Raw genomic sequence first — 25,393 nt, forward strand, 5'->3', positions numbered from 1 at the left:
GTTCTCATACACCCCTCCCCAGCGTGTACCCTCATCCAGTTGCTTCGTTCATACCAAGCTGATGAAATCAGATGAATGATGTATGTGGCATCTGAAACCATTACAGACGTACCCAGCGTTTCTAGGTTTTGCTGTGTTCCTCATCTGATTACAGTGATCAATGCTGTGATCTGATGGGGTCTTATCCGTACATGGGTAGTCCTGTATTCTCCAGATAATAATGAAAAAACAAATTTGTTTATTCGTAGATTTCCCCCAAATTACTCTTTCAAAGCACACCGATCCCTTCAGCAACACATGGTAGTCTAGGTCACTCCTGATTCCTATGTTGTAACACCTATGCCTTCCTTTAATGACATTTTGTGAAATAAGATTTTCCAAAGTAGGGGTGCACTGAAGAAAACCAGGTACGGCTCAAATAAAAACAATAAAATCAAAAATATACTCAGTTTATGTACCCATTTACCATTTATTCAGCATGCCTTTTCCTACCCAAGGAAAAAGACCGATAGATTTTCAAAAAAGAATACCACAGCTTTACTAACGGGTATTACTATGTAAAATCTTAAAACAGGTACAGATTTAAAATTAAAAAAAAAGAAAAGGAAATCAAAACTATTCTGCAAAAGAAAATCAAAATATGACAAATATCGATAATTGCTTACTTAATGAAGTTACACACAAAGTCAAGTTCGTTTACTCTGATCAGATCAAATACACAAATATGGTGGATGGCAGCAGTATGTCAATATCCAAGAAGGTGGTAGTCCCTTTGCTATTATACTTTATGACAGTTTACACGTGGATTTAGGGAAAAAAAGGAATTATAGAAAGTAAAATAAAATCAAAGATTTTTTTTGATACAGAAAATCTGTTAGTGGAAAAAGTGTCTTCATTTCAGGACAAACAGTATGATAAAATGGTAGGAAAGAGTCTCCCCATAAACAGGAACTTAAGTGAGTCTAATCCAGTGACAAGATGCCTTTCTCATCCTTATTTTCTGCTCCACTCTCGTCTTCCTCTATTTCTCCCTCCTCCCCGCTGAACTTGTCGTGAGCCCATTTGGGGCTGGTGCCTGGTTTTCGAAACAAGAACCTCCCCCTTCCACGAGTGAAACTGGCGCGGCCTCTCCCGCGATTCACCCATTTTTCCTCGTTTTCCCCTTCCCGGTCGTCGTGCTGCAGAGAGATGAGAATGGATCAGGATGGGGCCTGGATACTGAAAGTCACTGCAATGAATGGACGTCTCCACAAACTGTACTCTCCTTTAGTTTACCACCGCACCTGAAAATGAACACGTTGCTATAAAATGGTAACCATCCTTAACATGAATTTTGTGTCCATGATATTTAAGGAAAAAACAAAACAATAAAAGCACACATTATCTAGGCAGTATGGGGGAAATTTACTAAGTCCGGCATAAAAGGAAGAAAAGTCGCAAGATCTTTCTGCAAAATTTTGCGATTTTGTATGCCAGTATTCTGGCACACTGCCTTTTGTAAATGTTCCCCTATATCTCATGTGACTGGTAATTCATCACAAAACATATATGCACAATATGTATATACACTGACAAAAAAATGAAATAAATCAAGCACCTGGATGAAGTTGCTTTGCTAAGAAATTCAGCAAGCAGTTACATCTCAGGTAGATTTTCAGAGCACTACAGTTGTGGTGTGATCAGATGAACAGTCATGCCACCTTTTTATATGCCATCCACTCATGGCATATAAAAAGGCTCTCACGGCTCCTTTGCAGCGACCTCTCTTTCGGCTTGCTTAGAAATTGTTGACCACTAGATGCCTCTGACATCTCTAACACAATTGTAGAGATTTGGCCCAGTTAACAGAGCTTGAGAAGAGGAGCATTATTGGAATCCGAGAAGCAAGATAGTCAGCTACGGAGTGGAAACGGGTTGTCTTCAGCTGCTAAGCTAGTTTTAGCTTGGGCACCAACAACGGCCATGTTTGTGTCTGGAGACCTAGGGGTGAGCACCTCAATCCTATCTTTGCTGTGGAGCGGCACACTGACCCAGTTACTGGTGTGATGGTCTGGTGGGCCATCACATACGACAGTCGGTCACCCCTAGTAGTGGTATGAGGGACAATGACAACTCAGTGATCTGTTCAGGACATCCTACAGCCACGTGTTGTCTTTCATGGCGGCTTCAAAGAGGCATTTTTCAGCAGGATAATGCTCGGTTGAACTCAGCAAAGATGTCACAAGATTACCACACTTCGCTGGTCTGCCCGGTCGCCAGATTTATCGTCAATAGAACATGTATGGGACCATCTGGAATGCCAACTTTGACAGCCTATGAGTTTACATCATCTAAGACTGGGTTACAGCAAATGTGGACTGATACGCTGCAGAATACCATAAGGAGCCTGTATGCCTTCATGCCCACCCGTATCACATCTTACATCCAAGTTAGGTGTGGCCTAATAGGGTACTAGAGCCTCCAAGCCCGACCTAATCACATCTTACATCCAAGCTAGGGGCTGCTCAATGGGGTACTAGAGCCTCCATGCCCGGCCTTATCATATCTTACATCCAAGCTAGAGACGTTACAACAGGGTAATAGAGCCTCCCTTCAAGGGGTCAGTTTTCCACAATAAATTATCTTTTTGCTCTAATATTGTAATCACTAACTTATATCAACTTTACAAATCACACAGAGTGTTTCATTCCATTTCAACAACTTCTTCCAGGAGCTTGATTTTTTTTGACAATGAGTGTACTTTTAGACAAAAACTTAAAAAGGTAGTGACCAACTGTGAGAAATGTATAATTCTGTCAAATAACTAAGTCTCCTCGGGAAGTCATGAATTGACGGGGTTGTAAGCATGCAAAGAAATAAAATGGGACTATGTTTCTCCCTACACTCACAAGCAAGCATGGAAATGTGCCAAAGAAAAAACTATATTAGTGGTACCAGAGGAAAAAAAGCGCAATACATACCAAGTAATACTTTTTGCTTTTAGGGGTGTATTCGGGATCCCATTCTTCATCCCGGTTGCGTTTCTGGAAGTCATTGTTGTTGTTATTGTTATTTCCTGAAAAAGCACCCCTGTTCCATGGTCTTGTACCTCTTGCTCTGTATTGCTGTTGAGACCGGTATATAAGTTATAATAATTCAGATTCAATAAAATTCACTTTTCTTCCCTAAAAACATCCACTGCTCCACTTTCATCTTGACTGTTTAAAGTAATCAAAATCAATAAAAGAGAACCTCAAAATTCTTCGTGTATCCACCGATTTTTTTTTTCTCTTGAAAATATTAAAATATTTATTGCAGTAGATTACACATGCTGTATGGTAAGCTACACTGGGGCACATCAACAAATTTAGTACCCGCTCTCTGGGAGGACATGGTGGGTTTTGAAATGACAAACATTAAACAGAGGGTTTCAGTTTTATCCAAGTAAGGTTTAAAAAAACTGTAAAAAACCAAACTAACTATCCTATGTCCTTCAATACTTGCCATACGCTGAAATGTTATTGGATAGAAAAAGGTTTTCACAAGTGTCTAACCTACTTTGGGTTTCAATGCCTCTCTTACGGTAACTAAATGCTATGGACACCTTTTGGGGCATTTTTATTTATTACGATACATGTACACTCGTCAAAAAAACAAAACATCCCCTAGAAGGAGTTGTTGAATGGAATGAAACTTTATGGGTGATTGTAATGTTGATATAAGTAAGTGATCACAACATCAGAGCAAAAGAATAATTTATTGTGGAAAACTGAACACTTGAAGGGAGGCTCTAGTACCCTGTTGTACCGCCTCTGGCTTCGATACAAGATGTGATACGGGTGGACATGGAAGCATACAAGTTCTGTATGGTATTCTGCAGCATGTCGGTCTACATTTGCTGTAATTGAGCCCCATGATCATGCAAGCTTCCCAGATGGTCCCATATATGTTCTATTGGTGATAAATCTGGTGACCAGGAAGGCAATGGAAGTGTGACAATGTTGTGGAGACATTCCTGTGACCCCCTTGTGTGTGCGGCCGAGCATTATCATGGTGGACAATGCCTCTTGGAAGCCGCCATGAGAGACAACACATGTGGCTGCAGGATGTCCTGAACATATCACTGAGCTGTCATTGTCGCTTGTACAACTACTAGGGCTGACCAACTGTCATATCCAAGGGCCCCTTAGACCATCACACCAGCAGGGGTCAGTGTGCCGCTCCACAGCAAAGGCAGAATTGAGGTCCTCACCCCTGGGGCTCCAAACACGAACATAGCCATTAGCAGTGCCCAAACTAAACCTGGATTCATTGCTGAAGATAACTTGGTTGCACTCTGTAGCAGTCCAGTTTTATAGTTTATGACACCAAGGAAATGGAGGAAACAGTGGGTGGGTTTCAAAGGCAGTACATATAATGGGCGCTGTGAGACCAAAATGTCCTTCAGCCAAGCGCCTAAAAATGGTTCCAAGAAACACAGGGGCCTATAGCGATGGTGCCACCTGTCTCTGGATTGTAGACAAATAGTTGGAGCTGCTCGCGCTTGTCAGACGATCCTCTCTATTGGTGGTCTGTCTGGATGTCCTCGGCCCAGTTGCGCTGTGTGGGTGTCCTCACGCATCCACTGGTCCCAACAGTTTTAAAGAGGTCTGGTCAGAACGTCCCAGGTGGCGAGCATATCATTGAAACGACCATCCAGCTTCTTGCATCCCAATAATGCGCCCCCTCTGAAATTGTTAATTCGGTGAAGTCTCTGATTGTAATGTAGAGGCGTGCTCAACATACACAACACAAGCGGAAAAAGAGGCCCACTGCACACAAGGAGCCTCTGAGAGCCTTTTTATAGGCCATGGGTGGAACCACTTTTTAGGGCTCAGGTGGCAAGACCGTTCATCTGATAACACCACAACCCTGATAATTTGCCTATATGCATAAGATTTAACGGCATACCGAATTTTGTAGTTAAAAAAAAAAAAAAAAAACACGGCACCTTGTAGGGGCTTGTAATTTTTTTTGCAAAGTATTTTCAGCTGGAAACAAATTCAGTTTGGCTTCTGCATCTTCTACATATCACTGTATACCATAACCACCGAGCAAATTTCAATAAGCAATCCATCAGTGAAGCTGGATGGTCAGCTTTTCACTCATCTCTCTTCTCTTAAGAGCTCTTATCAGGTGATTTATGGCCATAAGAATAATAAAGTTTGATGTGGTCATAAATTAACTGCTTACAACATCCACGAGAGGAAAAAAAAAACTAAAAAGATCCTTCTAGAAGAGCAGATTATGGTCACATTTGCTGTATTAGTGAATATGAAAGACTGAACGAACGTGGTTTAAACCAAAACGATAAAGTGAATGAGCCAATGATATTTTATGCATGTATAAAATGGAGGAATGAAAAGTGAACAATTCTCGTTAGTCGTTGGCTTGTGGTCAGACCGAACGACTATTGTTCACTTTCGCTTGTTTGAATGATTTTCTGAATAGTCTAAAAGCACCTAAAGCCTTCAGTCCAACTTCACTGATGAATCTTCTATAGAAAGTCACTCCGCAGTTACTACATACTGTAAAAGCTGTAGAAACTGCAGAATCCAAACCGTGCAAAATATTTAATCAAACCCAATAAAATAAAATAAGAAAAAAAAGGTTGTCAGCCCAAACACATGTATTTAAATAAAAAATGCCCCCAAAATATCTAAGCCTTATTTACATGGAGTTGGAAAACCCACATAATGCCTTGAGGACTGCAATTTATTCAATGGATAGTCTTGTAGCTTGATCTGGAGTGGGCTGTCTATCTCTTGGTCCTCCTTAGCCTATCTTCTTGTCTAATCATTGGAGCTACAGATAATAATTAGACTAGGGAAGGGGGCTGTGGAAAGGCCATTTTACATGGGATGATCATCATTCAGTTTTTCAAATCCCTGTGTTACAGTCGTCCGGTGTAAATGCATGCATAGACTGAATGACTGGATGAGAATCGCTCAGTCGTTCAGTTTCTGCATGTAGTCGTTCACTTCTAATCAACTGTCTGTTTAAACTGAATGGAGTCAAACAGATTGGGAGCGCTCCCTAGCCACCCAGCCTTAACGCTTGTAGTTAGGATCCAGTATATGACTATAGTGTCAATGCTGGCAGTGGTTTATGGGCTGTTTTCTTGTGACAGACTTTCTTTTAAGGCTGTGGAGCTTTTTAAGCCCATCTTAATGGGATGAGCTGTAATTTATTTAGGCCTCATTTTAAATTTATATGAATTTCTTTTGTATGGAGCAATGCTTAAAAAGCAATTTCACTATTGGGCCCACTATTAAAATAGTCTAAGGAGGAAAAAAAACTGTCTGTTGCTCTAAGCAACCAATTACCGTGCAGCTTTAATTTTCTAAGTAGTTTAAACAAATGAAAGCACAGCTCTTCTTTTCTTTTTGAAAGGATTGGTAAGTGAGGCCCACTGTGCTTTGGATTGGCCAGAAGTTTTACCTCCCTTCATTAGAAGGCATGGGTCACCATTATAGTCTACGGGCAGTCAGAAACTAGTTAAACACAGCGTTTGCCATAAAAAAAATTTACACAAAAGGCATAATTTTATTTTAAGTGTTAAGTTGAACGATCTATAATATGCATAGGTTTTATGCATTTTTGTAATGTGCCATGTTCTGCTCGGTTTTTTATCAGGTCTTGTCATCAAGACTTTGGGGTGTATCTGAGTCAACATCTACATTAACATTTACATATTCGCTATTTTTCTTGCAGACACGTCTCCTGTAGATATTAAAATACACACAAGATCTCCTGCATAACACTATGCCAAACGATACCACGTCTTTACACTTTATTATTATACACTACTATGTCATTAGGAAACAACTTTTGGCAGGCCTTTAGGCCTCATGCCAGTGACTGAGTCTGCCAGCTGGAATATTGCAGCGGAGTCCACCACGGCGCCCCCCTAGACCCCTATACTCACCACTCCGGACCCGCTGTACACATCCCACCTGGCAGGCCGGCACGCATGCCCAGTACAGCGCGTGACGTGCCAGATGACGTGGCCCGCGGTGCTACAGCGGAAGTATAGCGTGATATAAAGCATGCCACGTTTTCTTTCATGCTGCAGAATTCCACGGTGGTATTCCACACTGTGAACATTGAGCTATTAGATTCAATAGAACCTAATCTCTGTGAGACAACGTAGCGGATTTTTGCCGTGTAAAACGCGGCAGAAATCCGGCCGTGGGCATTAGCCCTTAAAAAGCTCATGACCCAGACTTTCAAAGACTACTTCTAATCAAGTCCAATTTTCAAAACTGCATAAAAGGCTTATAACAAGAATATTTGTAAAGAGGATCTGTCAGCTCCTCCTGCATGTTTAGGTAAATACTTCTATTAAATTATTCCATAGAATCTAATGTTAGACCACTGCATTGTGCCGTTTCTCTCTAAATTCACAGCTGGGCATGGCATAAGTAAGGGTGGACTGTGTATGACGAAGAACTATGCAAACTATCGCGCTACAATAAAAAAAAAAAGTGTCTACCTCCATTTACAAATGAAAGTATGTAACAAATATTTTTTAATAGTAGTCCAGCACTGCACCAATGTTAAACTAAAATTTTGTTTACAAATCCACTAAAACTTTGCTACCAGAGATACAAGAGTAACTTACAAAAGTTCCCCGAGCTCTTCCTCTGTCACTGCTTCCTTGGTAATCCTTGTTTCCCAAGCGTGCCTTTTCAAAGTTTGAGGAATTTTCATCTCTGTCTTCATTCTCAGGAGGGAATTCATCTGTGCCTGCAGCTCGCATAGAATGGGAGGAATGTGAAGAGGAGGAGGAGGAGCGGGAACGCTCACGCACTTTCCTATGCTTCCTATTGGGTATTAAGGATGAGGGAAGAAGAGGGAAAAAAATAAAATAAAACAAAGCAAAAACGGTTTCAAGATTTGTATATAATTAGGTTACTTCTACAAAGTTTGTTTTTGCAGTTCTTTTATGCTTTTTCAAGTTTTTTTTTTTTGTTTTTTTAAGGTCCATCCACACCCTATAAAAGCAGACCACTAACATTTTCATGTATTTTTCCTGTCCTATAAAGAAGCAGAAGGGAAAACTTAAACCAGCTTACAAACAACGATATAATTGTACATGATGCTCTGTGCTATCAGTACCATAAGGTACAGTTATGTCACTGAGACTGTGCAGGCAGAGAAGCTATGCCTGCACCAACACCACCGCATGCCAAAAAGTCTAAACAAGATTGGGGCAATGCCTAAAAGTAGTTTCTGTAAAAGGCACAGGAATACAGGCAGTCCTCTCAGGGTCTTTATTAAGCCCAGAGCTGTTAAGATTTCCCATTTAGCCATGGCAATGCTGGAGTTGACAGGGACATGACAAAAGCATCTTGAACTACCTTGTTTGCAGGACTGAAAGGGTTTTCTTCTAGCTCAGGACATTAGTGCTGCAAGGCAACTGTATGGGCAGGCTCACACGAGTGCAACTGCATAATACGCGGTGAATGGAGTCAATGTAAGTACATTGATTTTTCATTGACCCACTCATACTAGTGTTTTGGGTTTTTTTATTGCGTAAAACATTCTGCGTTCTTTTTTTATGTGTGTATTATATTTTACCGATACAGCCCTATTGCTCTTTATGGGCGCATAATAAAACGCTGTACATACACAATTTGCGTATGTGTGGTGTTTATACACAATGTTGCTAATCGATAGAGGTTTTTTTTCCCCAAACAAGTCAGACTGTGCATGGCAGCGATATGCCTGCTCACCGCTGGCTCACACAGTGGTAAAACCTTGCGTTATACATGCAGCATTTAACAAATCTGCTTGTGTGAAATGCATTAAAGGTATCCTTCCCGCAAAGTACATGTGAGTGATAACGTGAGCAGTAGTTAAAAATACCAAGTTCCTCCTCAAACTTTTAATGACTAATGGCTCAAACTTTATAACATCCATATTAATGTAACATTTAGCTTGAAAGACCATACACATACTTGTGTTTTTTGGAGGACTTCCTGGGCTTCTCTGGTTTCTCAGGTGACCTCTCCCTGGAACGACTGGAATCTCTGGAATCCCCAGAGTCACGGGAATGGTCACGCTTGTCCTTATGTTTTTTGCGGCGCTCAATGTCCTGCCGCAGATCTGAGGGCTCCTCTCTGTATTTCCCCTCTCCCTAGAGTAACACAGAAACAGGTTAAGCTAAACCTTTGATAAAACAAAAATATAAGACTCATGTTTTTTCCTTTTAGTTTTGTAGCATTAAGAAGTCTGAATCCCAATGACACATATATTGCTGAACTCTACACAGCAGTTTTCTTCACACTAACCTCCACTAACTTACTGAAAAATACTGAGGAATTTTTTATTTGTAAATAAATAAAATGTAGAACACATCATTAACAAACAACTGTGATTAGAATGTACTTTCAGTTACATAAAGGATATACGTGGCCAAACTTCTAAACAGAAAAAATGTGATGCTGTTTTAAATGCGCACACACACACAAAGTACAGCCAAGTCTAGAGCAGCTTGTGCAATTTTGTTTTCTACTTCTTCCCCCCAATAAAAAAACAACCCTTAAAAGGGAGAATCATGTGAGGCAATACAAGAAAACCTTTAATTTTAAATAAATCTTTTTTCGGTGGCAAGTCACTTGCTTTAACATTGTGGATTTTTTGTCTTATTACCGTAAAATTGCTACAAAAAGTATCACACTGTTCGAAATTAGTCCAATGAAAAAATACAATACACTTAAGTTCCAAAAAATGTATAAGAATTTCAAGTTAGCACCTAAACTTGCTGATCGGTGTGCAACAGGACTCCATTGAGGCTTGTCCTTACTGCGGGGGTTGCAGCAACCCCACAGTGAGGGAGACGGGGAGAAAGGATCAGCGAGTTATCCCCTATAAAAAGGGAACAACTTAAAAATTCCAGTACCACCCCTTTAAGCTGATCAAGCACGTACAATAAAAAGTATGTAAAACCAGCAAACTTCAATGGGCCGCCCTACTCTGCCGCAACAGGTGTCCGGGGAAAGAGGGATCAGCCATGCTGGATTTTAACCTATGAGATCCTTTTTTTCCAGTGAGAAATAAGCCACAGCTAAAAGGGGTCCCCCCATTAAAGTAAAGCACGCACAGCTGAAAGAATTAACAAAAATATTTCAAGGGTGCGGCCAGCTTAAGGAAAAATAGCGATGTAATTTATCACTTACACGTTTTAACAAAAACGGCTACCAACTTTTATTCAATACAAGGTTAAAAAAATGGACGCAAAAATGTTTCTTTCCTCTTTACTAGCAATAAAAATAGATCTAGCCATCTACTTAAAAGTATAACGCAACATAATATACATTGTATCTTTACCAATTACAACTGAATACTAGGATTCCAGGTAACACCCAAAATAGTCAGTGATGACATGAAATATATCATCCAATCCAGTGCATGCAGCGTGTACCACCAGAGTCCCTTGGCTGCAGAGACACAGACAATTCAATGGTGCCCACACACTGGCATGGCACTTCCTGCTGGGTATAACACACACACTGCTGCCATGGCTCAGATTATGGAAAGAGTGGTGGGCAGGGAGTGTCCTCTTGCCTCAAATGTATAGAGGCAGCAGAAGGACTGCAAGTTCCCTAGGCATGAAACCTGGGATGTGGCTTACCCGGATTGTTGATGAGAAAGGAACATGAGAGCTACATGGAGTGGTCAGCATGCTGCTGTGGTGTACGGCACACAAATGTCTGTGACTAGAGCGGTAATCACAGCAAATTGTCAGGCACCGACTTCTACATCATAATGGTGTTTGTACCTGACAGCTGGTCACAGAATATGTCCATAATCCCCACCTATTTTAGGTATCTTGGGGTATTATAAACACATTGATCCTTAAGAGGCTGCTGACAGTCACACAAGGTTCTGTTTCTTGAGGGACATGTTATTTTCAGTGCCACCATTTTGTGCCACAGAAGTCATTGATCAGATTTTAATTTACTTTTTGGGGGATTTTCATCTCTACTGTAAAAACAATCATTTTCCCTGTGGGTCGGTAAATTTACAATAATATTAATTTTTTTCCCCAGATCTCTCCACTTTCACACCTCCCCACTGCAAAGGAGAACACTAAACCTGTCTGTTAAACCCTTTCAAGCCACAATCAAAGTTATCTTTAGTCCTGGCTGTCACAGCGGGACTCCAGCTGTCAGTTACATCTAATTCCTGTGGCAGAGAGGGCTAAGCTCCTCAGCCAGTGGCACGCATATGCTGTACATGCACATTTCATTGGAACCTCTTCTCTCCCACGACGTACATGTATGTCACAGGGAAGGAAGGGTACAACCCCTAAGTGACTGAGCTTTTGTCCGTTCTTCCATTTTCCCTCCCCTCTTTGAAAAAATCATAACTCCTTTATTTATCCATATACGTCGCTGTATGAGAGCTTGTTTTTTGCGGGACGAGTTGTATTTTTTAATGGTGCTATTTAATGTACCGTATAATGTACTGAAAAAAACTTTTAAAAATTTTAAGTGGAGAGAAATGGGGAAAAAAATGAAATTCTGCCATCTTTCAGTTCATCTTATTTTTATGGCGCACAGACCGCAATAAAAATGACCTGATAACTTTATTCTATGGGTCAGTACGCTTACTACGATACCAAACTTATATAGTTTTTTTTTTTAATTTGCTGTACTACTTGTAATTTTTTCAAAGATGTTTAACTTTTTAAATCATTTTCTGTCACCATCTTTTGCGCGCAATAGCTTTTTTTATTTTTCCGGCAACATAATTGTGTGAGGGCTCTTTTTTTCCGGGACGTTCTGTAGTTTACGTTGGTACTATTTTGGAATACATACAACTTTTTGCTCGCTTCTTATTGCATTTTCTCTTGGAGACAGGGTGACCACAAAAGCGCATTTTTTTACGTTCTTTATTTTACTGACGACATTAATCATGAGGGCTAAATAATGTGTTACTTTGATAGATCACACTTTTACATACGTAGCAATACTAAATGTGTATTTTTGTTTTATTATTTAGATTCTTTTATTACAAATATGGTGAAAGGGTTGTTACTTTCAACTTTTATTACTTTTTTTTTTAATTAGTAAAATTTTGTTCTTATTTTTACTTTTTTTTCTTAGTCCTCAGAGGGGGCAGCACAATCTCTCTTCATAGATAGACTACCGATAGAGACTGTCAAAAGGCGCTTCGGCGGTAACTAAGATGTTAAAGCAACCCAGCACTTCCAGTATAAATTTCTGTCTTGGGACCAAAGGAGGAGAATGGTTAAATTACCTGAAACAGTTCCTAGCCATCCTTCCAATGCATGGCTTCAGGATCCTATTTTCAGCTGTCTAGGATAGCCACTGCAATTTTCTAGCTACATAATGAACACTGTGCACTGCTCTCTGATTGGCTAGCACTGATCACGTGACTATCAAAGAGCAGGCTTACTGCATTGATGGCCTAACACTACCAATGGGGGATTATATAGTCTGGAGATTACATCAGCCATATTGGATGGCTGAAAACAGGATCCAGAACCAGGAGGATCAGAGGGGCATCAGTACAGGAGACCAGCAGTAGGTAGTATAACTGCTTTCTCCGGTCCCAGGACAAAATGTGTGTCCTGAGACCGGATGGTCGATTTAATGAGAAAAGCACATCAATTCCGCAACTTTTCCCCCCCTATAAAATGGTCTAAACAGAAATTTAACTTAAAAAAAACAAAAACACAATGTGTCATCATGAAATAAGGGAGAACTGTATTTATTTTTTTGTTCTACTAAGGGACCAGACTGTGTCTGGCTACCTGCCAATGATTTACTGGGAGGGCCCAATATCTGAATACACATGGAAGACACAGAAGCCTGTGTTAAAAGGATTTTTCAGCTTAAACTACTGATGATGACCTGTCCTCAGCAGAGGTGAGCAATAGTTTATCAAAAGAGGTCCACTATTCGGGACCCCAGTTGATCTCTGGTGAAGACAGGATGGCAATCATATTGCAGGGGATCCAACAGGGTAACAAATGGAGCATCCTCCTGCTATTAAACTGCTTACCGGCCTTATTACACAGCACAACTACTGGCCAAGAACATCGGCCTAAACCTCTGTTGGGCTGTGTGAAACAACAAAAGAGATGAGCCAATGGACGAGCAAATGCTCATTAATTGGCTAATCGTATTCTTTACGCAAGGATAGAAAAGCTCATTGATAAACTGCACATCACCCTGTGTAAATGGGTGGTTGTGTGGCTGACAAAGAACAGCTCTAAAAGGAAGATCGATCATAGTAACAATCATTCACCCCCTAACAGTCTGAACCAGCTGTCTAAAACGTCTGATAAACTAGCACTAATCTTGTTGATAAGCACTCCTCTAACACAGAACATTGGTTCATGTAAAAGGACTCGGATACAATTACTGCTATCCCATGGAACAAAAAGCCAGGATCACTGTTAACGGATTGCAACAGGGTATGTAATCTGATATTCACAGGCCGTGTGTATGGCACAGGAGCAATGCCTGCCCTATCCCTACAGCAAAACTGTGTCAAGATACAGAAAGTTCCTCTTCACATGACGTAAAGTTTCATTTTCCAGGAAAGTGTTAAATATTCTATTTAACATTAGACATCATCTCTTTACATAGAAGCTCTAGGCAGCGAAAAACGGTTGCTAATTTATTTTTATTCATGTGGCGATTTGATTCTAGCAAGATGTATATAATGTCCCGCCCTGATAACATAAATATCTGTGTGTAATAATATGAAGCGGCATTTTTTTTTATATATATACGGTTTGTCCAATCTGTATTTCCTTCCCAGAACACTAATCGATGGTCTAGTCCAGTGTTTCCCAACTCCAGTCCTCACGATCCAACAGGTCATGTTTCCAGGATTTCCTCAGTGTTGCACAGGTGATGCAATTATTGTCGGTGCCTCAGACATTGCTGCAGGTTTTCTCTCTATAAGCTATCCTGAAAACATGACCTGTTGGCGGTCTGTGAGGACTGGAGTTTGGAAAACACTGGTCTAGTCATACATACAATTAGACAGTGGCAGCTTGAGATTTGAACTTCTTCATTTTCTCTTTATGTTGGCTACTAAACATTGTATTTGGTGCCAAAATTTTTCAAGGTGCCCAATAAATCTTTTAGCCTGGAACCTTCTACGCCATATAGCGTTTTTACTTTCCGATTGCCCACCCCCTAAATTTCCTTATGTAATTACTGTGACAGCCATTATATAGTTGCTACAGAGCCACCCTAACAAAATTACTCACTGACTCATACGGTGAAACTTTGGGGCCATGTTCCTATAAGTGCTGTGCAAGGAGGAAACGGGAAGAGGTAAGCTGTGCTACATCACCTTTTTGTTAACGATGTGTTCTTGTTATCTGCCTTAAGCTTCAGGACAGAGTCCTACACTTAAGTAACCACACATGGCAAAATATTCCCCTTGCGGACTATGGCCTTTATTAGCAGCAAAATCTTCTGGCCATTAGCTGTCATAGATTGGGCTTCTGCCTTGCGCAGTTTACTGTAGCGTGGGATGCTACCCTTATAATAATGGTGTTACATTTCAGTATAATCATGGTTGTGATAATCATGAAAGAACTACAAGAGGACTACTCAGAAGTGATCTTTCATGAACTGGAGATGCTGACTTAGCCAACTGAGGATCAATGGCCGGTGTGCACACAACAAGATTGTATAGGACAGGAAAGTTATATACAGGCATTTAAAAAGAAAAAAAGGTTAAAATAGGTTTAACAAACACGTGACTTTAGCAACATTTAATCTTCTGACAGCAGTTTGCCTTTAGAATACTAAAACAGGATTATCACAGAATAGGTCAACCTTTTAGTTTTTTCCTTTTTTAAGAAAAGGTAGATGTCATTCGCATTGCGCTGTTCCCATTTGTTTAGTAACCCAATATTTAGGTTTATGTAATCTGCTGGAAAGAGCACCCTTACCTATATGATATGAATTCATACTTGGCAGATGTAATGCAGGGTCAGTGTCACAGCAACACAGTCCATTTAAAGGTAACGGACACCAGAATTCTACCAATGAGTGGGTGGAATTTCCACTGTTCAGGGCATGCAACTGGCTGTTATTAACAAAATGTGTCTGATATACAATAGAGTGGAATACTTACAAGCAGAACCCAAAAATACATTAGGGTCATTTGCTCATCACTGGAGATTTTGGTTCCAAAATTCCTCTGTCTTTCAAGTTCAACCACAATAGACCTTGGAGTGATTTCATTTTTACCATATCCTAAACCACTTCACAAAGGTTGTTGATATATAGATTTTGATTTATTAAACATTTAACACTTTGCAGTTCATTTTTTAGACATATTTCACATCCTTAAAAGAAAAACACAAACTTAAGTAGAGAGCAAGACAGAAGCATTTCTTAAAGATAGAAAGTACCGAGTAGATTGCAGGCTATTTTAGGTGAAAAATCATAAAAATAGACAGTCTTTACCTTGTGGCTTCCTTCTTTTGTTGGTTTGGCTTCCTCGTGCAAAATCCCATGTTTTCTAAAAGCACTAGGAGAAATGTCAATTCTCCTGTACAAAATGTAAAAGAAAAAGATAAAATAAAATATATATATAGGTAAGATATAGATGCTGAACATGACACTCTAGTGAAAGTTGAGTATCTATACAAAGAGGTGCAACATAACTCACTCATTGAATAAGTGATACCTGTGAATTTCTGGACTCTTTCGAGTTTTTGAAGGTTCCTGTTCTTTTGTCTTTTTTAAGTAAGAAGAGAAGCGTTCACTCAGTGTCATTGTTGAGGGACCAAAGTGGTGCTCTGTGAAGAAAGGTAGAAAAGGTGTCACTTGAGGGACAAAATATGCAAGTGTGAAAACCATAAAATCACTATTTTCAGCATACACATGTAATTCTACACCACCAAATTCATCGCATTTATGGAAAAGTTTATCACATTATTTCAAACATCAGTGTAGTACAATACAACTAGATTAGCAACATATATTATTTCAAGAATTCCACCACCTATTCAAGAAGCACTACAATTTTAACAACAGGGCTTGCTGGTGGGAAACTGCAATTTTATGTGCATCTGCCAAGTCTTATGTTTTTAACCAGGATTCATTTATGACATATTCCTTGATACTTGGGTAAATGAAAAAATTCTTGCTAGTCTATTTGAGCTATTTTGCAGCAACTTTCACTTTGAAGTAAATGAATCTCAAATGTAGGCTTGCACCTGAAGGAGTCTAAAGCTTAAGTTTTTATTAAAAGCTCTTATAAGATTCCGTGTAGATCAGAGTATGTGGGCTCATATGATCAATTAAATCATCTGTCAAATCCTATATTCAAGAATGCTGGACAAGTGAGGAAATCACATTTTTTTTAAAATCTTAAAAGGCCAAAGCCAAGAGTGTATTTCAAAAGGAAAGGAAAATATAAAGCAATGACTTTATCCTACTCTTGCCTGCTGGACTTGTTTTTTTTTAGCAAAAAGTAGAAGCAAGACTGCATTTCAAACCATCAAAAATGTAGTTTTAACTTGTGCAGGCATCTTCAAAAAGTGGAAGAGAAAACTAGTGGATCTGCTATCTTGGACCTAATTCTTACCAACAGGGTGGGAATAGTTGAGGGAGTAAGGGTGGCTGGGACCTTAGGAGGCAGTGATCATGCCATCCTGCATTTTGGATAAAAAAGGGATGAAGACCAGAGAACACTCAGACTTCAAAGTTGGATTTCAGAAAGGCAGATTTTAATGAACTCAGAAAGAGGATAGGAAGAATCCAATGGCTGGATGTTCTTAAGGACAGAAATATTCAAGAAGGTTGGGAAATATTGCGAAATGAGATTCTCAAAGCACAATCGTTAACAATCCCTAAAAGAAGGAAGAATGGGAAGCCTTTAAAGAAACCAGGATGGATTAACACAGAACTCGCACATGTTAAAAACAAAGAAAAATATGTTTATCAAATTGAAGAGGGGGGGAATATCTAAAGAAGAATATAATGTGGTCTGCAGAAACTGTAGGGCAGGTGTCAGAAAAGCTTAACCCTTTCCAATCCATTGTCTGATGTCTAAAGACATTATGATTTAGGGCTGTACAGCTCCGATGTTGGAAGACGTCCGTCGGGGTTCCCTTACTGTATACTCCCAGCCTCTCTGCTGTCGGAGCTTATCCAATGTGACACCTTATGCAGTACTGGCTTTAGCCAGCAGATAGCGCCGTTGTGTACCGGCAAAAAAGAGTAAGCCCCCTAGGAAAACCAGGATACAAATTGGATTGGAAAGGGTTAAAGCTATTAATAAATTGATGCTTGCAACAGAGGCCAAAAGGAATAAAAAAGGATTTTGGGGGTATGTCAAAAGCAAAAGAAAAGTCAAAGATGCTATTGGATGCTTACAAGATGAAAATGGTGAATTGGTTAAGAATGATGTTGAGAAGGCCGAACTTTTAAATTCCTATTTTGTATCTGTTTTATTTTCTCAGAAAATCCCTGCGCTATGGGGTGTGTGTGTGTGTGTGTGTGTGTGTGTGTGTGGAGGGGGGGGCAGGTTATCTGTAAGCAGTCAGATGGTGAGGGAACACTTAGCTAACTTAAATGAATTCAAGTCTCAAGGTACAGATGAATTACATCCTAGGATACTAAAGGAAGCAGCAGAGGTAATTGCTGAACCACTCGCCATACTCTTTGAAAATTCCTGGAGAACAGGAGAAGTTCCGGAAGATTGGAAAAGGGCAAATGATGTCCCCATCTTCAAAACAGGGAAGAAGGTGGATCCAGGAAACTACAGGCCTGTGAGCCTGATTTCTATACCGGGAAAGATCTTTGAACAAATTATTAAACAGCATGTGTGCAGGTACTAGGATGAAAATGGAGTAATTAACCAGAGCCAGCATGGGTTTGTAACAAACAAGTCATGTCAGACTAATCTTATTTCCTTCTATGACAGAATCACCGACTGTGTTAATCAGGGAAATGCAGATAGAGAGATAGAGAGATAGAGAGAGAGAGAGAGAGAGAGAGAGATACAGATACAGAGAGAGAGATACAGATACAGAGAGAGAGAGAGATACAGATACAGAGAGAGAGAGATACAGATACAGAGAGAGAGGGATTCAAAAAGATCTAGAAAAGCTTGCACAGTGGGCAGCGACTAACAGAACGGTACTTAACAAGGAGAAATGCAAAGTCCTATATGTGGGCAAGAAAAATGAGGAAAGCACATACAGAATGGGAATAATTGGGCTAAGCAGCAGCACATGTGAAAAAGACTTGGGTATACTAATAGATCATAGACCGAACACGAGTGAACAATGTGATGCAGCAGCCAAAAAGGCAAACACAATTCTGGGATGTATTAAGAGAAGCATAGAGTCTAGATCACGTGAGGTAATTATCCCCCTCAACTCTCCCTTAGTCAGACCTCATCTGGAATACTGTGTCCAGTTCTGGGCACCCCACTTTAAAAAAAGACAGAGAAACTGGAGCAAGTTCAGAGAAGAGTTACCAAGATGGTGAGCGGTCTGCAGATCATGTCCTATAAGGAACGGTTAAAGGATCTGGGAATGTTTAGCTTGCAAAAAAGAAGGCTGAGAGGAGACTTAATAGCTGTCTACAAATATCTGAAGGGCTGTCACAGTGCAGAGGGATCAGCCCTATTCTCATTTGTACAAGGAAAGACTAGAAGCAATGGGATGAAACTGAAAGGGAGGAGACACAGATTAGATATTAGAAAAGAAAAACTTTCTGACAGCGAGGGTAATCAATGAGTGGAACAGGTTACCATGGGAGGTGGCGAGTTCTCCTTCAATGGAAGTGTTCAAACAAAGGCTGGACAAATATCTGTCTGGGATGATTTAGTGATCCTACATTGAGCAGGGGGTTGGACCAGATGTTCCTGGAGGTCCCTTCAAACTCTATGATTCTATGATCTCCCATCCACTCAAAGAGACAAGCCTGCAGTACTCCGAATGGCTGCTTAATACTGCAGGACATGACCGAGCCATTCAGTTAGTTTACCTTTAACATGATGCACAATGGTCACAATGTGTTGGGCGAAGAGTTCAGATGGGCTTCGCTGAGGTTGCGCAGATTGAATGTGTTGGAAAATCGACTTGAACTCCTGATCTTTCTTGTTGCTGTGAACAAGGTCACGGGACAGTTTCCGCTCATGTGCCATTACTCCACTAGGCCTGCAATTGTGAAAGGAGAAAAAGTAGAAGTAGCTTTTTAAAAAAAACATAAAATTGTTTTGCAGTAATGAAAATGATCTGTATAGCATGTAGACCGTCACAGGGAAGTTATTTCACTTTTTTTCTGTAAATAATATACAATTATATCTTTTTTTTAAAAATACGTAAAGCATCCGTGAATACACTCAGACTGAGCAACTGCAAATTTCTCTGCTGTATTGTCATTTATATTTAAAAGCACGATAATTACAGAACAAAATGTATATAAGTTATCTGTAACAACATTCACGATAATGCATGATGGTGCCACTCAACGTAAAACATTTACCTTAACAAACATAAAACCTGGCCTCGCTCCCACTACCAACCTTCACTCTTTGAGGAGGACCCATCACCTAACCCATCATTCAAATAAAAGAAAAAAAATAAGGGGAAAAAAACAAAACAAAACACATCCCTTTCTGCTGCTTGAAACCGGCAACTTACAGGAAAGTCAACCAGGCACTTCCCTGGACTCCCTGTCATTGATTGTGAGAGCTCATGTTCTGATTTTTTTAAAAGCACCATTACTGCGTTAATAAAGCATTAATGAATTAGTAGCATTAATCACGGCTTTAATAAAGCAGTAAACAGCGCTCTTCTAATCAAAATGGGAGATCTTACCATTGAGATCTCTCGTTCCAAGACTCTGATGCCGCAGTAGGTGCCAGAAGGCAAAAAAGACCCAGAAGTGCCTGATGGCTCTTTTCCAAAAGTCATCGGCTTTTAGCAGCAGCGGCATAGGTTTTTTTTTTCCCGTCTTTGTTTTGTTTAATAGGTCAGAGAGTCAAATTTTTTTTTTGAGGTACTCAGTTGTAAAATAAAAATATTAGGTAGGGTTTGGGAATAAACTCTTCCAATAAGATAAAAGATGGACTGTGATTGGTTGCTATGGGCAACAAGACCCATTTTCCTATTAAAAAGTTTTCAAAAATGAGACCCATTGTAAAAAGAAAAATTTTAAAAAAGTCCCGAACTCACCGTGCAAGTTCCTCATCAAAGGAATCCAAACGGACACTAGGACCCATCTCTCTGCTAACAGAGAAATTTGATTTGGAAAAAGACAGGTCCTCCTTGGATAACAGCTTCTCCCTGCTCTCCGAGGACTTCCTAGATGGAGGAGACTCGCTCCGTTCTTTTGATGCCTTGAAACTTGTAACTCTAAAATTTTTTTCAGGTAAAAACCCTTTAGACTTAGATGCCTTCTCCTCTTTCTTGGATTTTTCTGGATAAAGGTCATCGTCCACATCATCCGACTTTTTGCGTTTTTCCTTAGTGCTTGGGATGAAAGACAATTCTTCCCATTTAGCTGGATCATATGGATCTTGACTCTTGGAATCACTATCAGAGTCTTTCCTTGCTCGACCCTTTTTGTCTAGTTCCGCTTCCTCTTTTGCATATCGTAATTCAGCCAATTTCAATTTCTCCAATTCCTCTCGCATTTTATAACGTTTTGGGGACATGCTCTTTCTATAAGCCCTCTCCAGCTCACTCATAGCGAAGTCAGTAGGGCTGCTACGTTCTCTCATTTTCTCCAAATTAGACAGCTTTTCCTTTCCGTTTTCCTTCTCCATTTCTGAGGCCTTATTTTTCTGCTCCTCCATGAACCTTTGGGATGAACAGAAAATGAATATACGAATACCACCTAGTCACCGCCCTAATAACTCTGGTATTATGCACAATGTAGGTACAATACTCCTTTGAGAAACTTTAAAGGAAATATGGACAGAAAAAACACTGGAACACAGGCCCTGGAGCCAACAGTCATTGAGATTCAGGGTGATGTTTATGGCCCCCCATGATGACAACAAACTTGACAAAAGCACACAGCTGGAAAGGCGCAAGTGCTCATTCACGAGCCTAAATACAAATCCTATTAGGCGCGTAATGCGCAGTGAACAGAGCTCATTGATTTCAATGGGTTCATTCACAGCTACGTATTTTTATGTGACTTTTTGTTGCGTGGAAAAAAATAAAGAAGCTGTATGTCCTATCTTGGTGTGTATTATGCACTGTAACAGCCCACTGAAATCAATGGGCGTGCGTAAATGTTGGAAATATGCAGAAAACCTGCGTATCCGCTACTTCAGGAAATCAATGGATTTTCGTGAGGTTTCTTGCATGCACGTAAAAAGGCTGTCAATAGGCAGCAAACCGCAGGGCAACAACACATTTCAGCCCATGAATACGCGGCCTAATCACGGACCGAAATATGCAGCCATGTGAATGCACCCTAAACGTGGTGGTACATTACAAAACTACCACTTGAAGTTAACTCCTCACAGAATAAAAGTGGCCTGGCAGTAGTAGTGACATATGAAGACAGTTTCATGGCACAACGAAAGCTGCAGTTCTACTTTTACATGACACATGTATCAAATCAAGTCATTGGTAAGGTCAGTACAATTCAGTCCAGTATATATTCCATAAGGGTATCAGTTGGTACTGAAGAATATACAGTAGTTCCCCTCATGCTGCCAGAAGCAGAGATGCATTTTTCTTTTAGTGGTATGTATTTAGTAAAACTGCTGCTTTATGATTACATGAGAATGGAAATTCACGTGAACCCTATCTGAATGCAATCAAAATCAGATACTTACCACGGCTCGTCCTAAAAACTTATCTCTGGCTCTTAAGAGAGTTTATGCTTTTATCCCAACTACTGCAGTCATTGTACCAGCCTGAACTGAGTAGCTCAGCATTTTGAAAAACTTTTATATTTGATTAGGTTATTTGGTCTCAATTCTAAGACCGTGATATTTTTGTTCCTCTGCTTCGGATCGTTTCTCTTATAAAGAACATACACCATAATGTAATGCCTCAACAGGCAAAAAAATACTTCAACAATGATGAAAGTTTCCTAGAGGATATAAAAATTGTCTGCACACTGTGAACATACAAACAAAAATATAGATATATAAAAAACAAGCGTATTACAGGGGAGACATTTATTACTTTGTGTAAAAGTGGCTTCAAGCCCAAACGTTCAACTGCGCCTCCACAAATGCTGTTTTAGGACTGATTGTTGTAATTGGGACCCCCCAAAATTCATTGGTTAATAATACAGGATTTCCTTTTGTAAGAAGAGAAAGCTGAAAACTACCGAAATGGGAAACAAAATACTTGGGTTACAGTCTGTACTTGATTACAAGGGTGGTCTCACACATGCCATACATGCCATTTTGGTGCAGTGCTTAAAACCAGAGCAAAGGGTGGAAAGTAAAAGGAAAGGGAACTATAAGAAAGATTCTACATCTTATTTTAATCTACTTCCTATTTCTTGCTTCCTGAGTGGCATCAAAATGCCATAGGTCAAACCACCCTGCGGCTGGTTTCACATAAGCGTATTACAGACACACTTATGAGTCCATAATATAGATGAAGGCCTCGGCCTTACTGGTCAGCAAACACGTTCTTGTTACGGACACAGAAATACTGCCGTAATATACTCATCTGAAACCGGCTTAAAGGTTATGCTAACAAAGGTCACAGAATTAGCTACAAGATTTATGGTACTAACATAGTAGATGGAGTTTTAAAAGTGCCATACCCACACACTGAGAAAGTCCACTGCATAAATTGACCTGCACTGCAGATTTGAAATCCACAGCAAGTCAATCTATGCATTTGAAGAAGCGAAGTTCATGGTGAAAATCCACAGCAATGTATATTTTCAGCACAGATTTCAATCAGTGCAATCCAGAGGATGAAACCTGTTGCAAATCTGCAGCATTTCTGCACCAAAATCTGGGAAGGCATTTGCAGATCTGAATTTTCTGCTGAAGATCCAGCATGTGTGACATTAGCTTATGGTAAGGTACCTCCCTACAAACTATACGTGTTGACAGATCAGAAAAGTAGTGTAAAGACGTTACCAATGCCATTCCTAGACAATATCATTGGGATGTCGACTGCCATCCAAAAAAAAGAAATCAAAATGTTAGAGCAATAGCCATAGCTTGTTAATAATGTTTGTTTTACACCAATATACTGCACTGGAAATTTTCAGTCTTGCCGTGGCATCCATCTGTGCAAAACTCACAGCAAGAAGTGCAACCATATTGGTTGTCAATTTTAAATTGCCTTCTCAGAAATAGATGATCAGCTGTCACTTTGTCACACTGGTAAACAGTCAATTTGTTTTTGATAGGACATCAGTTGTTGAGACCACTTGCTTTATTTTACCTTCTGTTGGATGTTTACTCCCAAAATTTGCCAAATGTATAGGCACACAGCGGCATAAGTTGCTCATAGGAACACATTGTAAAAAAAAATTTAAAAATGCTGCACTTTTAAAAAAGGATAATGTACTCTTTGGCTTTCCATGGAACTCTTCAGAAGTTCCCTAAAGTATGCTTCACAGTAAAAATAAGAGGTTTAAGAATAGGAAGCAGAATTTGTATAATTTGTATCTCAATGCATTTAGACAACCACTGGCTGAAATGGCATGTTCTGTAACGTTCAAAGTATAATGGAAAACAAAGTAGATTAAAAGTTTGAAAAGCACTACATAAACATTCCTGTTCAAAATAGAGAAGGAAAAAAAAAAAGTTATAAGCATTGAAGTTACATCGATCAATAAATATGGAAAGGCATGAAAATGAATAACATAAAAGCAAAATATACCTCTTATATCCAGTTCCCACTGGTGCAGTCAGCTCTCCACTTCTGCCCTCTTCTTTTTGACTATTGCCATATAGTGAACTCATCGAGGGCGGGCTCTTGGTCAAAGGACTCTTCCTTGGTGGACTCAAGCTATGCTCAAAGGGGCTTTGACGAGAAGATACCCTAAAAGTAGCACTGCTCTGTAAAACTGTGGGTGATGGTGGACTAGGCTTCTGCGCAGGACTGGGCCTAGGAGAGCAGCGTCTAACCACAACTGACTGCACAGAGCTTTTAAGTGTTGGTGTGCGTTCCGAAGGACTATGTTGAGGTGCAGGGCTTTCATCGTAAGTTTCCATATCCTGCCAGGCTTTGTTCCCTTCTTTGCTACTAGGATCCGCTCCTCCTGATGCAGACTGTTCCTTTGAGTCATCATCTGTTGCCTGAGCAGAGGACCGTTGATCCTTTGAATGACTCTTCTTATCCTTTTTTGATTTACGTTTAGTCTCCACTCTGCTGTGATTGGAGGAAGACCTGGAAGATGAAGATCTCCGAGAGCGATCAGATGACGACTTGTCTGAATTTCTTGAATGGCTCCTGGATCTAGGAGACACTGATCTCCTCTTTGGAGACCGTGAACGAGATCGGGCCCTGCGAGGACTATATGGTTGGCGGTTATAATTTTGCCAGTTGGGGCGGTAGTTTACATATCCACCTCGATTATGTTGACCTCGTGGATAAAAGCCTCTACCACGCCCTCGGAAATAGTATGGTCTCCGATAGCCTCTGTTGTGACCACGGAAATCACGATTTTGGTAAACTCTTGGGTGGTTGCGCTCTCTATTATACCCAGGTGAGTAAGACCTTGAGCGTGATCGAGAACTGGGGATAGAAGAAAAAGATAGTTAAAATAAAGAATTGGAAGACCCAACTATACTGTATCAAAATATATTGTATTTATGTACATATACTGTATACACAAAAGTTTTAAACTTTTTCTAGCCTTTTGGCAAACTACATTAGTTTACATTAAATTCACATTAGGCTGGATGCACACGACTGTTTGCGGCGTGCCACATAAATTTCTCTCTCGCAAGAGCAAAGCGGAAAGTACACAGGATTGGTCATCAATACCTGATCGGAGTCTGGCCATTACTGGGCTAGCTGTCACCCGCTATGTTGTGCATGACCTATCCTGTGGATTGGCCATCAGTGTTTTAACTTAAATTATCTTAAGCAATCAGTAGAAAACATCCTTGTACATGGATTATCTGTGGATAGGTTTCCCAATTAAATTCGCTAGATTTGGGCACCAGAGCAATTTTAAGGTTGAAGCAAGAGGCCCTTAACGTTACCCTATCTGTAAAAGTGGAAGACCTATCCCATTAAGTCCCTTTCAACTGGCAAGCCTTCTTCCTCATATACTTAGGGGTTTGCATCCCTTCTGATTCTTCTCAAGTGTATAAACTAAAAGTACCTTTCTCTCCTGGAAAACTAATTACTTCTTTAACCACTTACAATTGAAAGTAATTATCCTGATTTGTCCCCTTC

General features: G+C 40.0%; 1 protein-coding gene across 6 annotated transcripts in view; it reads right to left on the reverse strand.

Annotated features, from left to right (window-relative positions):
* Positions 1-449: 449 nt before the first annotated feature.
* Positions 450-25,393, reverse strand: part of THRAP3 (thyroid hormone receptor associated protein 3) — a 71,704-nt gene continuing 46,760 nt past the window's right edge. For 3 of the 6 annotated variants that reach the window (XM_066574964.1, XM_066574965.1, XM_066574966.1), the window contains 9 exons: positions 23,867-24,724; positions 20,222-20,848; positions 19,029-19,201; positions 15,715-15,826; positions 15,492-15,576; positions 8,982-9,160; positions 7,643-7,844; positions 2,961-3,104; positions 450-1,178 (listed from right to left, as the gene is read on the reverse strand). In XM_066574964.1, the coding sequence (XP_066431061.1) occupies positions 963-1,178; positions 2,961-3,104; positions 7,643-7,844; positions 8,982-9,160; positions 15,492-15,576; positions 15,715-15,826; positions 19,029-19,201; positions 20,222-20,848; positions 23,867-24,724 (2,596 nt within the window). In that variant the 3' untranslated portion in view covers positions 450-962. Of the gene's footprint in view, positions 1,284-2,960; positions 3,105-7,642; positions 7,845-8,981; positions 9,161-15,491; positions 15,577-15,714; positions 15,827-19,028; positions 19,202-20,221; positions 20,849-23,866; positions 24,725-25,393 lie in introns of all 6 variants that reach the window. The other 3 variants (XM_066574968.1, XM_066574967.1, XM_066574969.1) reach the window with 3 other exon arrangements.

Source organism: Eleutherodactylus coqui, chromosome 1 (assembly GCF_035609145.1).
Source record: "Eleutherodactylus coqui strain aEleCoq1 chromosome 1, aEleCoq1.hap1, whole genome shotgun sequence".
NCBI lineage: Eukaryota > Metazoa > Chordata > Amphibia > Anura > Eleutherodactylidae > Eleutherodactylus > Eleutherodactylus coqui.